General features: G+C 39.7%; 1 protein-coding gene across 10 annotated transcripts in view; it reads right to left on the reverse strand.

The window, feature by feature from the left end:
• Positions 1-6,817: 6,817 nt before the first annotated feature.
• CYLD (CYLD lysine 63 deubiquitinase) overlaps positions 6,818-17,863 on the reverse strand; it is a 64,593-nt gene continuing 53,547 nt past the window's right edge. For all 10 annotated transcript variants that reach the window (XM_020891560.2, XM_020891563.2, XM_020891557.2 and 7 more), the window contains 5 exons: positions 11,850-11,982; positions 10,816-10,924; positions 9,899-10,017; positions 9,412-9,628; positions 6,818-7,480 (listed from right to left, as the gene is read on the reverse strand). In XM_020891560.2, the coding sequence (XP_020747219.2) occupies positions 7,296-7,480; positions 9,412-9,628; positions 9,899-10,017; positions 10,816-10,924; positions 11,850-11,982 (763 nt within the window). In that variant the 3' untranslated portion in view covers positions 6,818-7,295. The remainder of the gene's footprint in view (positions 7,481-9,411; positions 9,629-9,898; positions 10,018-10,815; positions 10,925-11,849; positions 11,983-17,863) is intronic.

The following is a 17,863-nucleotide window of genomic DNA, read 5'->3' on the forward strand; positions in this document are numbered from 1 at the left end:
TGGTTTGATGCATAGAATTAAGAGTTTTCATAAATTCCTAGGCAAGGGGTGAACTTCCCTGGTGGCTCAGATGGTAAAGTGCCTGCCTACAATGCAGGAGATCCGGGTTCAATCCCTGGGTTGGGAAGATCTGGAAAAGGAAATGGCAACCCACTCCAGTATTCTTGCCAGGAAAATCCCATGGACTGAGGAACCTGGTAGCTACAGTCCATGGGATCACAAAGAGTCGGACACTACTGAGCGACTTCACTTTTCACTTAGGCAAGAAATAAAGCAGTGGACCCACTCTGCAAATTTCAGTGGCGCCTTTGAGATGGAGGTCACTGCTGGGTGAACTACTCTATGTTTATGATGTCCATTTCAATATTCACTTGCCGAATTACTTCAGTTAGATCTCAAAATACTCCCCGCTTCAAGTAAAATCCATCCCTTCAAAAGTGGCAACTCACACAGACCTGATTGTCCACAGTGTGAAGGCAGTACCCAACCCACCCCCCACCCCCCGCCCAAAAAATGAATCCTTTTCCAAGAACTCAACCTCTTACCTAATCAGACTGTTGGGCTTTCTTTTTTATGACATTTATAGACACCTTGAAATACTTTCTGAGCAGAACAGCATCTTCCTTATGCTTCCTGAAGGATATCTTCATCAAGCCCTCTTCAGATATAGTGAGGCTCACCCTGTTTCCAAATCCTTTCTCTGGCCTCCAGAATATGTCCCAGTAGAGTCCAAAGGCTCTTCCTCAACAGTCTGGGTCAGGAGCTTTACAACAGATTTCCTCCTTCCCCTTTGGAGCTTGTCCACATCCATAATCTTCCTTTATCAGAAGTTTCATCGGAGAATGACAAGTGGATTATGTTTCCGCAGAAACCTCCCTGGCCCTGACAAGTGACTGCAGATCCCAGCGGACATTGGACTAACATGAGGAGCTGTGAGAACTACCATGTGCCTGGCGGTGTTGTCACCAAGTAGGACCCTGGAAACTTCCTGGGACAGAGCCCTCCACATAGCCTCTGCTTTAGCTCCTCTATGAAGTACCCAGATAACAGTATCTGATGCATACTTTCTGAGTTTTTCAGGTGCTAAAATCACTGCCAAATGAAAAAAATTAACTGCTTGATGCTCATGAGCACATAGCCCCCAAACCTTCTGGTGCCTAAGGATTGATGATGTTACCCTCCCTGTTACCTCACCGTCACCCAATCAGAGGATTGCGCACGAGCTGATCGCACACCCTGTGACCTGCCCCTCCCTTACATGGCTTTTAAAATTGCCTTGCTGAAACACTTCCAGGAGTTTGGGGTTTTGTGGGGGCACAAGCCACCCATTCTCCTTGTGTGGCCCTGCAATGAACCTTTTTCTGCCCCAAACTGCTGTGTTTCGGTTTGTCTGGCCTCACTATGCCTCAGGCAGAGGAACTTGGGTTCGGGAACACCATCTGCAGATCCCAGTGGCTCAGGTGGGCACAGGCGTGAGGCACCTGAGAAGCCTCCATCCACGAACTAATTCAGTGTGCGTGCAGCCAGGACTGAGAACTGCTGCTGTAGGCCACGCATCCCTGCCTCAGGAAGATGAGGGAAAACTGGCCTCAGCAGGTCAGGAAAAGCGCAGGGATCAGGCCCCAGAAGAGGCCTGGAGAGGCAGTGGTCCTCTCCCAGCCTGTCAGCCCGCCTCCAACAAGGTCTGGTCTTGATTGCCCACATCCACAGGTGGGCACAAGTATGTGAACAATCACTGTTGCACTAACACACCCACAGAGAATCAGAAAGGAGGGATCTATGAAAAAGCATGCCAACTCTTGAGTTTGAACAAAGGAAAATCAGAGTGATCTCCAATGCGTCATTTGGCTGTGGGTTTCTAAGTAGGAAAGTTCTTGAATGCACTGTATTAATACAAATATTGCCAGCTTGGATCATTCTAGCTTTCCTACCTTGGCGTAACAAGGGACTGAAACTCTACAAGCAGTAATTCCTGAAGAAAGCATGTTATATCAGTTACCTAATATAGCATCATGTAATCATTTCTCTGGATTATACAGAAAAGTAAAGTGTTTTTAATTGCCTCCTTGGCAGCTGTGAGAGATCAAGGCACACTATGCTATAGGCACCAGCTCTGGCCCAATTTAAGAGATGAACAACTCTTGGTTGAATTAGAGACTGGCAGAACTGAGCTTTAATTAGGATCGGAGCTTGGTGGTGCCAAGTTATTTCAAGAAACTACACAAAATCATGATGCCAGGAGGGAACCCAGAGACCATGGCACATCTCCCAGGAAAAGTCCATGTTTTCTAAAACAAGCACAATGATGACAGAGACTTGATGAAGACACAGGTGTGCCTGGTACTGCATTTTCCTAAAGCAATCTTCCTCAATTCCAGTCTTCCCATAACCCCAAACCCTTCCCCAAAGAAATCAAGGAAAAACAACCATAAAAATTTAATTTTAATGATACAGAAATAGTATATAGTACATTTCTTTCCACAGCAGCACTTCAATCATCTCTAAAAAATTTAACAAAATTAAGGCTAAATCAGAGCAATCTGATAATAAAGGGGTATTTTATGTGGTTTTACTTTTAAAGAATGTCTTCATAAATATAGAATGTTCATCAGGCCAAAAAAAAAGAAATGTTGAACAAGATACCAAATATGGGAAATGCAATATAAAATGTGCTCCTTTATACCAACTTCCTAACAACCATGACTTCCCAGGGAAGTTCCAAATGGGATTAATTTTTTTTTTAATGAATGTTTATGACAGGATACTAAGACTTTCTGGAGTACTATAGGCCATTTTTTAAAATAAAACCAATAACAGTTGAATCTCCCACACAATCTCTTGAAAAAATAAAAAGCGTAAGTGGACAGGGTTTTAAAGTGCAAGAGAATTACGTCTGAGTCTGTGGAGCTCCAAAGGAGGATGGCTCTGGACCTGGTCTTTCCCCACAACCTGTGTTATAGGAAGACTTTCAAATACAGTAAACAAAAATGGCATCGCTGACAAGAGTCAGCAAAGCAAATGGATTTCTTGGATGACCTGCTCTAAATACTGACATTTATTGTGAGCAGGAAGAAGGGATGTCTTTCTTTTCCCCCTTTTCATTATCCTTGGCCATATGTGCTGGTTAGCTTTTTACCACCACTTTCAAACTCAGGAGAGACCTTCGGCTGTTTCAGGATTTAGACTAATATGAAGACTCTTTTCTTCTCCCCTCTCTTTTTCCTCCAATAAAGGTTCTGAAAGGAAACTAGACAATGCAACGCTGACTCGCTCCAAGAAGCCTGGCTCTCTTAAGTCCCAGTCTCTGAGCAGTGACACAGCCTGGGAGGCAGAGAGAACCCACCTTTACAGCCCCCAGCGGGCACCACACCTGCTCTCAGGGTGGCCTTCCATCCTCCACCCTCTCTCTCGTGCATCCTAGTATGCATCTGGATATTTCCATCTTAATAAGCTCTCCTCCTTCTCCACCCTCACTTGCCTTGGGGAATTCAGGTATTATTTTCATTGAAGAATTGTGGGTATGTTAACATCACCAACCCCCAGAAAAGGCAGTCTTACTCTTCACTATGAACCTTCAGTCCCCTACTTGAACAAGGACATTCTACTTTATGACAAAAAATCTTCCCATATTAGGATTAAAATTTTCATCATAAAGTAGCAGTAGTCTACTTTTTTTTAACTTTGCATAACAATTTCATTTTTCCATTTCTTTGGTTTCCAGAGCCTCAATTTCCCCTACAGAAATTAAATGAAGGGTAAATGTCCAGGTAAATAACATCCTCTTCAGTCTCAAGAGGGTTCCTAAGATGGCTAAAACCTCTAGGAAACAGTGGGCTGAGGCATAGATACTAAAACGCATTTCTTATATGAATTCACATGTAAACACAGAGAAACAATATGACAAATGTACAATTACCCATGTGTATGTGGAATAATTAACACAATAACATTCTATGACCACATGACCACATAAAGAAAAGATATTTTCGAGATCTTTCAGTTCATTGTTTTTTCAAATCTGGCTGATGATCACTCTCAGGGTCACCTGTTGGGGGGGGGGGGAATGGACATTTCGGTTTTAGGAAATGGGGTCTACCATTTGTGAAGACTCAGTTCAGCAGGCATGGCCGAGGACCCAGAAATTTGTCCTTCTTTCCTGTAAGATTCAATAGTCCCACCCCCTTGCTCTACAGAGGAAGACACTGAGGCCCAGAGAAGTCAAGACGTTGCCCAAGACTAATAAAGCACGAAACATAGAAAGAGCTGGACCAGCTCTTGTCCCCTTGTCCACCACTTCTGTCACATCTCACTGCCTCTTGGAGCCCCCCAACCCGGCGCCCTTACACTCAGGCTAAGAAGCCGTTAGTAGACGTTCTGTTGTTAGAAGTAGGTGGTAAGCTGCTTGAGGGCAGGTGCCATGTATCATGTTCCTTTTGACATAATCTTAGATAATAAGTGTCTAAGAAATAATTGTTGGCAGACAGTCCCTCAGCTAAGGCCTAATTCTATCTTCTCTCACACCTCTGTCTACAATCATCAGCACAGATGCAAAGTCATCTAGCTGGATATTGAGATCCATCAGAGGAAAACAGTAACATCTCTGAATTTATGAAGGTGTCATGTTCACACACAGGAATTTGAATGTCAATGCAAGTTCCATAAGATAATTACGTCTTTCCCTTGTTCCTGAATTACGTGAATTAGGTGAAAAGAAAAAAAAAAAGTGAATCCATGGGATAGAAAGAAGCTATTTACCTACAACTTTTGGCAAATATGAATTACAAAAATCCTAAACTATTCTAAGGAAATTGTCTTTAGCAATTCTAACAGTTTTATGTTACTGAGTTTTGTTTTTCTCTCTCTTGGTTTGCAATGTGTATTTCCAGTTTTACAAAACATTCTTTTGTGGATGGAGTCAAATGCCTTCGTAAAGCTGATAGCAATGGGCTGAACACATTATGAAATGGTTTCCCTCCCCCCCATATATATAAATTCTCACACACAAACACACACGTGTGTATTCAGTGGAGGTGGGGGAACATGACTTGTTTCATAAATAAGATGATTTTACTATATTGCCATCTTGATTGTACATATGATATGGAGGAAAGGATAACAGAAACATTTAAAAGACCAATAGAAAAATATGAAAGAAAATTTAAGGCTAGAAATTAAGTAAGTCAACAGGCACGTGGGTCACTGGTGCCACACCGCCCAGCCCTGCCTGTGCCCATGTGACACTCAGGGCCCTGCGGGAGCACCAGCCAGAAAGGACTGCTGATGGGGGCGGGTGCTGGAGAGGAGACACCCAGGGCCTGGAAGGACCCTTGCCGCTAGAGGAACCATCAGAGTGGGCCCTGCATCCCTTTACTGGGTGCTCCCTCCCCAGCTAACGTTAAAAGAACAGGAAGCTCTACTTGAAGAAGCTGTCCTAGAAATGGTTTATGGAAGAGGTCCCTCCCACTAGAAAGCGCCTCCACGCCCTACCCATGGGAAATAAACGTAAAACCCCACAAGTCCTCTTTTCAAGTCTTCTGCCACAAAGAGCTGAGCAGGACTGACCTTCAACTTGTGTTTTAATTTTTACAGGAAAGGAACTGTCTTCTCTTTTTTAATTGTTAAATCCAGTCTTACCTAGATATAGAGTCCTAATCATTTCTCTAGAGAGCCTTTTAAAATCACATTGATAAGCTCCTTCCTACATCCATGTATTCATCCAACATGTACTGATTAAGAGGTGACTGGACTTGTGGAAAGTCAGGGCTACAGGGAACCTTAGGCATCTAGCCCCCCAGGCTCCTCAACAACCCCAGGGCGATGGGGTAGGGCTGCTCCCAATCTCTCTGGACCTAGTATCCAGATCACCAGTCACCCAGGTACTGAGTAAAACTTCATGCAAAAGTTATGTAATTTTTCATTCCAAAAATGAAAAAATTTTGATGAAATTTTCTGTACATTATGATTCATAACAATGAATCCTAGCTAAAATGGAATGACAAACCAAAGGGTAAATGTGACTTTAAAAAGAAATAACTGCAGGGTTTGCAAAGATTCTTTCCCTTCTTTTGGACATTCAGTGTTTCATGAAGTCATATGCTAGACACACATGACAACCTCTGCCTTTCCATGCGGTTAGGAAGTCATTCCACAGAGACACCATCGTCACACAACATGTCCCACAGCGCTGACAGAGACAACCTATGCTGCTAGTCTACAACAGACACACACTACAGGTATTAGCTACGAAAACATCCATTTTCTACTTATTGAATCAGGAGGAAGGCAAAGCTGCTGCTAACATTTCAATAAAATATCTGGTTCATAACTGTCATTATCTCAAGGGATATCAGACTGAACTTAATGCGGGGACTGATCTAAGTTCTAGACGGTCTTATCTAAGATAGTAGAGGTTGAGACAGCCAATACATCTTCAGGGAAATTTCAATGAGTGATTCTATATGATCAATTCATTTTCCTATTAACCTTATATTTGTATAGGAATATATTTATCACCCCAACTCTTTAGTAAAATTTACTGTGCCCCACTGCATAAGAGAGTCTTTAGAAAAGAAAAGAAAGCTGTTAGCTGACAGTCACTACTATGAATGAAGAGCTTCAATTGCTGTATATGTGAATCCCCCAGGAAAATTACATCAAAAATGGACATTTCATGACAAAAATCACTCATGTATCTCAAAACCAGAACAAATAGAAAACACCATTGAGGAAATTTAGATACTTTTGTGACCACTACCACAGAAACACAGAAACTCAGCAGATTGCAGACATGCAGGAATCGGCATTAGAGAGGGAAGAATTAACAAATCAAACTCAAAACAACTTTAATCAGTGGATTGAAAGTAGACTCTATCCTCCTCAAGGCGACCATTAGCTACAAAGGAAAAGTGATTTCATAACCTTGGTCCATAAAGAAGACACATTTATTTACATTCTCAACGGACTAAAAGAGGTTTTAAACTGTCACGATTAAAATTGTATGCTTCCAAAAATATCTTACGATCAATGCACTTAACTTAAAGCTTCAGGTATTAATAACTTCATTTAGACTTCTTAAAAAACCAACACAAACATACTTTCTAGAGTGCAAAATGCTTATTAAATACTTTAGTAACACAAAAGCAATTTGTTTTTAAACACAGGAATCCTGTGTTGAAGGATCATCACCGCAAAGACATCCATTGCCGGCAATGGACGCTGAACAGAACTGCCAGCTCAAGTGAGATGCAACATGAAAACTGTGCGTTTGATTTCTGCACCCGTCCAGATGATCCTGCTTATTTGTACAGACTCATGGTTGGACTCTGGTACATGCACATGTATGCATCACAGAGAAGTCTTCGTGCACAGCCTTGGATTCTTCTGGAGTCCAAGGAGTGCAGATCGTCAAGAGACATTTTCAAGTACTCTCCTACTTCTGGGCATGGGGTAACTTGAGGAATGTTGAAGCCATTCTGACCACCTATGGAGAAGAGGAAGAGCTGTATTGAGGGCAGTGAAGTTATAAACACTTTTGATGCCCTGCCCCACCAAAGTAACTTTACAATTCCGTAATTTAGTTAATGCTAATTTCCAGGATCAGAAAGACCTCATTTTACTTCTGATTTCTAGAAGTCCTCTGTTTATCTCTTGATAGTCTCACTTCTTGGTTTCTGAAAGGATTCTGGGACCAACAGTGAATATAACTGGTCAAAAGATACATATCCTGAGCAAAGTCCAAAATCTACTTCCCAGGCTTCTCAGTCAAGGAAGCATGTCACATGTCACATACACATGTGCACACACATTCAACTCTTCACACTCCCAAATCCCTTCCGGGACACAAGCACCCCTGTTTGCTTTACCATGAGCCTGTCCAGTTTAGAGCAGATCTAGTAGTTTAAAGTAGATCTAGTAAAATGAATACTATTTTACTCCCCTAAGTTTAAAACCACATTTGTGTAACTCTCACAGGCTCTGTTTTCCGTCATTAGATAGCAGGAGGGTACAAGGCGTGCTCTGAGGGACCCCAAGAAAGGTTCTTCTGCTTTAGCCTCCCAGTGGCTTCTATAAAAGTATCTGGAACACCTGTGATTTCGAGTTTCATGCTTAAATGCAAGTTTTAACTGGGCTAGGGACATATTTACAGATGGATCTGTGCTATAACAAATGTCTGAATGCTGAGAAAATGTTGAGAACCCATGAGGCAGAGCTTGGGCAGCTGATCAAGAGGCTGCCACAAGGGGGTGTCCTAGGTCACTAGGGGACCACACCAGAAGACTCAGAACCTGGAGTGTGAGAGAGTGGCTAAAGGAAAAACGGGGAATGGAAGAACTGGAGGGATATGGAAGTCAAATTCCCACAACTTTGCCTAGGGCTGATCCTAATCTGTAAACTCTATACAGGCAGGAGTATAGCTGTTTTGACAACTGCTTCATTTTTGAAACCTACTAGAGCCCTGGGCCAGAGAAGCCAATGACAACCCACTCCAGTACTCTTGCCTCGAAAATCCCATGGATGGAGGAGCCTGGAAGGCTGCAGTCCACGGGGTGGCTAAGGGTCAGACACGACTCAGTGGCTTCACTTTCACCTTTCCCTTTCATGCACTGGAGAAGGAAATGGCAACCCACTCCAGTGTTCTTGCCTGGAGAATCCCAGGGACGGGAGCTCCTGGTGGGCGGCCATCTATGGGGTCTCACAGTCAGACACGACTGAAGTGACTTAAGCAGCAGCAGCAGAGCCCTGGGCCCTTCACATGCACTCATTAGGTATTTGTTAAATAATGACTAAATATCCTAGAAAGCAGCCTAGAAAGTGTAGTATATTCCCCAGTTCAGGAAGAAAGACATTATACATAGAATAAGCTTATTTTTCCAAAGAAGACATTTACTTCTATTCTTAGCTTTGTCATTTAGAAGACACATGGTTTAGTATATAAAAGAACATAAGCACTGAATTTAGAAAGACTGAATTAAATACATGCTCTGAGACCCTAGGCACCTTAAATCTCTGCTTTAGTAAGACAAAAATAGGAACCACTCCCATTTTGCAAGGATTTAGGTAAATGACCTAAAGTCCCTCCCAGAGAGCTTGGCACAGAAGTACTTAAGAAATGATGACTATGGTACAGAAAATGAGAGGAGATCAAAAGTCAAGGACAACAAAGTAGAAATAAAAACTCTCAGCCTTAAAGAAAAAAATATCTGATTCCTTTTTTTTTTTTTAAAGACTCTATGCATGTTAAACTATCACAACAATACTATTAGTTTTGTAGCAAGGCTGTTAATGCATCACCAAGATATTCCCGAGCAGCTTCTCCCAACACTGTTTGTTACTCAGACCAGGCTAGCCCACTACAACTATCCACTACAAACTCAAATGTCACCACATGTGGAAGAAAGGTCTGTAAAGTACCATCCCGATCAGCCATGCTGTCGAAGAAGAGCCAGGCAGAGTCGTCTTTCCCGTACTTCACAAAAGCAACATAGTGGCTTGTTTCTATGCAGAGGACAGCAAATAACTCCATCTTCTGGCAGGGGATGCAGCCGTGTCTCCAGTCCCGGTCAGGCAGATCTTTGGGAAGTGACACTGGGTTGTATTTATGATTCAGCCTCTTGGGATGAAGGTGGACCTAAAACAGAACATGAAGAAAAAGTCGTTAAGGAGCCAAACTCCATGTTTGGAGGGAATGGACTCCACTTACTCTAATGGAATGTGTCCCTATAAATAGCAACCGAGTACCCATGGAAATCCATCAAATAAACAGAAGAGGCATACCCTTAATTATGAATTTTTAAAGTTAATTATGATTTTGAAAACTTTTCAAAACCTGAAATCTGGTTCAACTACAAATGATTTACTATTTATTAAGAGAATATCCATTAAGTGAAGTCAAACTTACCTGAGCATTGCAGGTTTTACAAAACTGCTTGATTTTGCCAGCTGAGATGTCAGGGTCATCATAGCATTCTCTACACTCATACATTGCAAGCCCTCCACATATCCGGCACTGCCTGGGCGCTGAAAAGGGTGGGATGTGGGGGAGTTAAGGGGTCTTTTACAATGCATTCTTTTATTTTAAAAGATTAAAAAGAAAAATTAAGTTTTAAAAAGGATAATGCTCATGGACTCAAAAGTCTATCCTTTCCCACCCCCATAAAGTTTAAATTGGATTTCCTTGGATTCAGGATATCTTTAAAGACATTTTCTCTGACCAAATGACTTTAAAAAAATAATACACTCTAGAGTGTTCCTCCTGATTATAAAACTTCTACTGATGAATGTGCTAAGATACAAGAGAACATACAGAAGAAAACTGAAAGCATCTACAATTTCAGTTAGCAAGAGATAACCACTCTTGTAATTTCTCTTATAATTTTATATCTGCATACTTAACATAACTCAGTGAGTGTGTGTGTGTGTGTGTGTGTGTGCAGCTCCTCTTGTAGACAATATCAACATACCTTTTCACTTAACATTATATCATGACCGCTTTCATGTAACACTGGTCTTCAAAAACATGAATTTGAACAGCAGTACTTATGCTGTACAGATACACTATAATTCACTGAACTACTCTCCTCTAGTTAACATATAGAGTGCTTCTAATTTCTTATTCATAAACACATTTGCATATGAAATCTTGATTTACATGTCTGATTTTTTCAGAATAAATTTCTAGTGTAATATTCCCAAGCTCTTCAGACAGCAAATTGTCTTTAAGAAAATTTGTATCCTGTTAGACTCTTATTCACAATTAATGTGAATGACCTGATTAAGACTACTGCTGAAAAACAAACCAAAAAGTCTTATACTTACTGTCTTCAAGTAAATCTGTTATATTTAGTTCCAGAGAAGGAAAAATTTTTTTAAATAGTTTAAAGTCTTTTCCAAATCGAGGCATCTGAATAATCAGACATGATGGTGCCTTAAAAAAAAAGAGATATATAATTTTAGAATCAAAACATTAATAAATTTCCCTGAAATTCCCCCAAAATAGTCATGGTTGTCAAACCAAGCAGTGATTCCACCATAACATGGATGGCCTGTAAAGTGGGATCTGCATGTGGACACAGAGTATGAAGGCAGCACACCAAAGAGCCACAAGCCTCAAGCAGTCCAAGATGTATGGACACATGGACACAGAGGTCAGGTAGTTCAGCCACCTGGGATCTCAAAGAATAAGATGACTGTGCAGAGTAACATCCCACTTTGGGTTTATATTTTTCAAAAGGTTTCATAAAAATTGTTTTTGCAAGTATAATTAAGAAATTCATCACTGAAGGACACTATTCCTTATATTTCAACAAATAAATACTGGTAGCTATTAAGGTTTTATCAGAACATCCCTTTAAAAATGAATACAATGAAAATGAGCCATATGAGATCATAAAGATACTCAGTAAAAGAAAAGTAAATTATATCACTTGTTCATTTACAATAAGTGAGTTTGTCTTTCATTGAAGGAGGAAAAGTAAACATTCCTTTGGATGATATGCTTGAATAAACTTTTAAATTGGATAAAATGTGAAATTGGGTGAAATGACAAGAGAAACCCTCACAATCTTTTTTGCTCTAAGCTACTTAAATGTTTTCAAGTTACAAATCATATTGATATTTTCCTTGGCACCAAAATATAAAGAGTTCAATTTTAGTATTTTCTACTAAGTTCAACTTAAAGTATTTTCTACAAGGACAAAGTTGAAGCATGGCATAATTTCAAAATGTGTTTTGTTAACAGTTTGTGTTTATAATAGTTCTCAGTGGGTTAAAAGTAATAGTTAGTGAAGTTATAGTTTTCTTAAGAAGCCTAAGGACTTTAATATAAAATACAGTAAGTAATTATCACGTACCTCAGCAAATTTCAGGTTACTGTTGATAAAAGACCATTCTAATAATTGCTGAATTGTAGGAACTCCAACTTTCTCATTTTTTTCCATAAAAATTTGATAGAAGTAACAATCTTGTACTTTTTGACCTGCTGATCTAAAAATATGCAGAAAAAGCCAGATAATTTACTTATGAAATGCATCAGAAGGTGAAGTGGTTCTAGGGGCATTTGAGAACACAAAAACTATTGAGAACAAAAATCTGCAACTCTGACAGTCAGAACAACAGGGACAAAGACAATGATTTAGATAAAATAATTAAATGCACTCATGCATAAGAACTTACAAATTATTTCTTATTTTAGTTTTCATACTGAAAGTTCCCTTAGAGATTAGGAGAAAAATAATGCAACAACATCTGTAATCAAAAAGCACTTGTGAATAATAATAACCAGAAGCTAATATCATTGGTTCAACTTTACTGTCCAAACCTAGAAAACAGTAAATTGCATTTTAATGCCTTTAACAGGAAAGTCAGTTCATACATGGCTGAATGGGACAAACCCTTAGAGACATTCCAGATGGTCTAAAGACCTTCCAGACCTTTAGAAACTTTTAATTTCTAAAACAAAGGCCCTGAGATCTGGTGAAGGAGCATCCTTCCCAGCAAGTCAAAAGCAGAGCCAGGTGTAAAACCCAGGTGTCCTAACAACTGCTCACTATTCTTTGCACTCAAGCATGTTCTCCTTAGATGGTCACTCATTTATTCAACAAGCACCAAGTTAGGACCCACTGTATGCAAATCTCAGTGTTACCCTTACGTATTTTACCTTCTAAATATTTTACTAGAATGCATGAAAATTCAAGACTAACTGTACCAAAAGAATCAATAATCTTTAAATTTACTACTTACCCTTTTTAGCAGAATTTCTGGGCATAGAATCAGGCAGTTTATAATTAGATTTATAAGCAGATTTCAAGAATTTTAGGGAAAAATATTAACATAGACACTAACCTCAGAAACCCTCAGTTTCCCAAAGCAACTTATACCCTGAAATAAAGACAACTTATTTGGTAACAAAGTAGAAATTCTTGAGAACCCACGACCAAAAAAAAGAGAGAGATAACCAAAAAACCTGAAGGTTATGCTGTACCAAGATTTTAATCTATTATTGATGACAATAAAATGCCAGCATTTTTTTGTGAAAGTCAAAAAGCACTAAAAAAGAATCAACAGGTAACAGAAAAAATAAGACTGGAAACAAAGAAAGCAGAAGCAGTAGAGGTGAGCAGTCACAAAACTCAGAAATATTAACAGTGACAGACAAGAGGGATGGCAGCTGGAGGGAGCGCAGAGAGGCGGGCATGAGATGGGAATCAAAAATAAGGATGTAATACCAACAGCTTTGTGATATTTGGACAGAAAACCAGAGGGAGAGGGGAGCAGCAGCCACTCACACCTCATAACTGAAGTTTTAGAAGGCTAATAATATCCTAGGGTGATTAGCTCATCACTAAGACACACATATATAAGAATTAGAGCAAAACAGATGCTATTGTACAAAACCACACACCTTACATTTCTGTTTAACACCCTACCCCCTCAAAAAAACTAAGAGCTGAAGGATACAAACATTGTATTAACTTTCTTTGTAACACAGACCATAGTGGGTAGTCGACTAAAATTTTTTACAGATTCTGGATTATCTAGTACCATGGAATATAACATATCCATGTAATAAGAACTCCCGGTTCAGAAGCTGCTGTATAATACAGGGAGCTCAACCTGATGCTCTGTGATAACCGAGAGGGTGGGTGCTGGTGGAGGGAGTGGAGGGAGGCCCAAGAAGGAGGGATATATGTACACATAGCTGATTATATAGGACGATCCCCTGGAGGAGGGCATGGCAACCCACTCCGGTATTCTTCCCTGGAGAATCCCATGGACAGAGGAGACTGGCGGGCTGCAGTCAACAGGATCACAAAGAGTCAGACATGACCGAAGCAATTAGGACACACACACAGGTGATTCACATTGTATGGCTGAAACCAACACAGCGCTGTAAAGCAACTATACTCCAATCAAAAATGTAAAAAATAAAAGAAGAATCCCCAGTGCTATGGTTCTACAGTAAGAGGTGCTCAGTAGTACAACCTGAATATTCCCTTATATCTGCTTCCTGATGCTGATTTTTTCCATTATTTTTCCTGGAGTGCTTCACCTCCATCCACTAGATTCTCCCCTTGGTGGCTATGACTTCAGTTTCACCCTAGCACCCCCCACACATTAGTCATTGCTACTGTTTTTAAGTATGAAAGCTTGATATACCTACATTTACCAATTTCTTGCTTGACTTCCTTGTTTCTTGCATAACATTCCCTTACTCTAAATTTGGTTTTATGTTACTAAAGTATACCTTATAATAAGTCTCTGACTGGCAATTTAGTCCCAGTTCTTCCTGCTCAGGAATTTTGTGCATCTTTTTTCTTAGAATTTAAGTCTGTCAAAAGTTCTGCAAAATCTTCAGTTATAATCTCTCAAACTATTGTTGCTTCCTTAATCTCTCTAGTGATTCTTCCAAGAATACAATTGGAATTTGTCTTTCATGTCTCTTTTCTTCCTTTTTATCCTTTATTTTTTATAACTCTGTCCCTTTGGGCTACATTCTAGGTAATGTCTTCAGATCTATCTTCTAAATGAGCAATTCTCTCTTTAGCTATGCATACTGCATTCAGTGAGGTATCCTCTCCCAGCCATATCTATATGGCTATACTAAAGTAGGAAATGGCAACCCACTCCAGTTTTAATGTCTGGAAAATTCCATGGATAGAGGAGTCTGGCGGAGAAGGCAATGGCACCCCACTTCAGTACTCTTGCCTGGAAAATCCCATGGATGGAGGAGCCTGGTAGGCTGTAGAACATAGGGTTGCTACAAGTCAGACATGACTGAGCGACTTCACTTTCACTTTTCACTTTCATGCATTGGAGAAGGAAATGGCAACCCACTCCAGTGTTCTTGCCTAGAGAATCACAGGGACGGGGGAGCCTGGTGGGCTGCTGTCTGTAGGGTCGCACAGAGTTGGACACGACTTACGCGACTTAGCAGCAGCAGCAGAGAAGTCTGGTGGGCTATAGTCCATGGAGTTGCAAAGAGTCAGACACAACTGAGCACAAACACACACACATATATATAAACCATACATGTATAAACTACATACATATATATATACACACACATACATAAACTATAGTTATAGTTTTTTATTCTATTTTATCTTTTTTTATTTGTCTTTGTTATCAAATCTATAGGTATCTAATTCCCTCTTTATTCTCTTCACCATTTAAAAATATTTCATACTAAGAATATCATTTTAGAATAGTCTCAAAGGTACTCATCTGTTGCATCAGCTGACTCTCCCTCAGTCTGAAAGATGGGTCCATGGATGTGAAGAATGACACTTGGGAGAAAACTGCTAACTTTTAAAGTATCTTTTTTTCATATTTTTATAATCTTTAGTGATTCTCAATACGAAGAGGCTGCTGAAGGGGGAGGAGAGGCAGAGCTTCCCAGGGCCCTCTTGAAATTCCACAATACCTTAGACACTGAGATATATTTCTATATGTACTTGACCCCTCCTCACCCACTCTGAGAATCACTGCAGTATTCATCCTGTGTTATTACCAGGAATGCATTACCTCCCCAAGGCTATGGGAGGTGATGGGCTATGGAAAAAAAAAAAAAAAGACAACTGTTTTAACCATCTGAAATTTATCTCTTCAAGATGAAAAACAGAAGTGATTTTTTTCCTCCCAAATTGCCTGCTAAATTTCCTACATTATGCATTAAACATATACTTCCTTCCTAATTTGTATTTGAAGGTTGACATACTGAAATACCACATACAGTTAATTCTATATCTGGGCTTTGTATTCAGTTCTATCTATTCAGTTTCTAATTGTGTTACCAGTATCACACTGTTTTAAGGTCTGTTGTGCTATCTTTATAGCTTATAATAGAATTGTTTTTTAAAAAAACTACAACGTTTTCACATCTTGTAGAGAATTCTAAAATTGTTTTACAGCATTCCAAAGGGGGGGGGAGTTAAGATCTTGATTATGTACAAATTATTTTATAAAAATTAACATGTTAAACTTATTTAATCTTTCTACTTAAATATAATCTTTCTCATTAATTAATCAAATCACTTTTTAGCTCTCGACAACTTTTTAAAAAATCTATCTCAATAAAATTGATTTCTTAGAATTTTATACTTTCATGAAGCATGAAATTATCCCTTCTTCATATTTGCTAACAAATTTATTTCTCCATGATTTTATTCTACATGGCCAAATTACAAATTTTTCTATTAATACTACAGTTTCTAAACAATTCTCTAGGATTTTCTAGGTATACATATGAGCATGCTAAGTCACTTCAGACATGTCCAATTCTTGTGACCTTATAGACTCTAGCCTGCCAGGCTCCTCTGTCCATGGGATTCTCCAGGCAAGAACACTGAAGTGGGTTGCCATGCCCCCCTCCAGGGGATCTTCCCAACCCAGGGATCAAACGTGCATCTCTTATATCTTATATCTGCTAGTGGCAGGTTCTTTACCACTAGCACCACCTGGGAAGCCCATATACATATACATATACATATAGCTATCACCATATTTGAATAGATGATAAATATATCCTGTCTGATTTCATTAGCCAGAACTTCCAAAACATTATCAAATTATAACTGCAGTATTGTCCATCCACCCTTTCTTCCTTTCTTTTTACTCATTAACTCAACATTGGCATCAAAGAAAATCATTTGAGACATTGAGATGAGTAAGAATCCTTGTCTGTGTTAGTTTTTAAGGAAGCGCAACCTCAAAAGTGACAGAATGATCTCAGCTCGTTTCCAAGGCAAGCTATTTAACATCACAGTAATGCAAGTCTATGGCCCAAGCAGTAATGCCAAAGAAGCTGAAGTTGAATGGTTCTATGAAGACCTACAAGACCTTCTAGAACCAACACCAAAAAAAGGTGTCCTTTTCATCATAGGCAATTGGAATGCAAAAGGAGAAAGTCAAAAGATAGCTTAGAGTTAAGAGGCAAGTTTGGCATTAAGGTACAAGGTGAAGCAGGGCAAAGGCTAACAGAGTTTTGTCAAGGGAACACACTAGCTATAACAAACACCCTTTTCCAACAACACAAGAGACAACTCTACACATGGACATCACCAGATGGTCAATACCGAAATCAGACTGATTAAATTCTTTGCAGCCGAAGATGGAGAAGCTCTATGCCGTCAGCAAAAACCAGACCTGGAGCTGACTATGGCTCCAATCACCAGCTCCTTATTGCAAAATTCAGGCTTAAACTGAAGAAAAGTAGGGAAAACCACTAGGCCATTCAAGTATGACCTAAGTCAAATCCATTATGATTATATAATGGAGGTGACGAATAGATTCAAGGGATTAGATCTGGTAAACAGAGTGCCTGAAGAACTATGGACGGAAGTTCATAACACTGTACAAGAAGCGGTGACCAAAACCATCCCAAAGAAGAACTATATAAAAAGGTCTTAATGACCTGGACAACCAAGATGGTGTGATCACTCACTTATAGCCAGACATCTGGACTGAGAAATCATGTGGGTCTTAGGTAGTGTTTCTACAATCAAAGCTAACAGAGGTGATAGAATTACAGCTGAGCTATTTCACATCCCAAAAGATGATGCTGTTAAAGTGCTGCACTCAATATGTCAGCAAATTTGGAAAAAGCAGTGGCCACAGAACTGGAAAAGGTCAGTTTTCATTCCAGTCCTAAAGAAAGGCAATGCCAAAGAACATTCAAACTACTGTACAATTGCATGCATTTCACATGCTAGTAAGGTTATGCTCAAAATCCTTCAAGCAGTTTCAACAGTATGTGAACCAAGAACTTCCACATGTACAAGCTGGATTTAGAAAAGGCAGAAGAACCAGAGATCAAAATGCCAACATTTGTTGGCTCATAGAGAAAGCAAGGGAATTCCAGAAAAAC

This window comes from Odocoileus virginianus, chromosome 20 (assembly GCF_023699985.2).
Source record: "Odocoileus virginianus isolate 20LAN1187 ecotype Illinois chromosome 20, Ovbor_1.2, whole genome shotgun sequence".
Taxonomy (NCBI): Eukaryota; Metazoa; Chordata; class Mammalia; order Artiodactyla; family Cervidae; genus Odocoileus; species Odocoileus virginianus.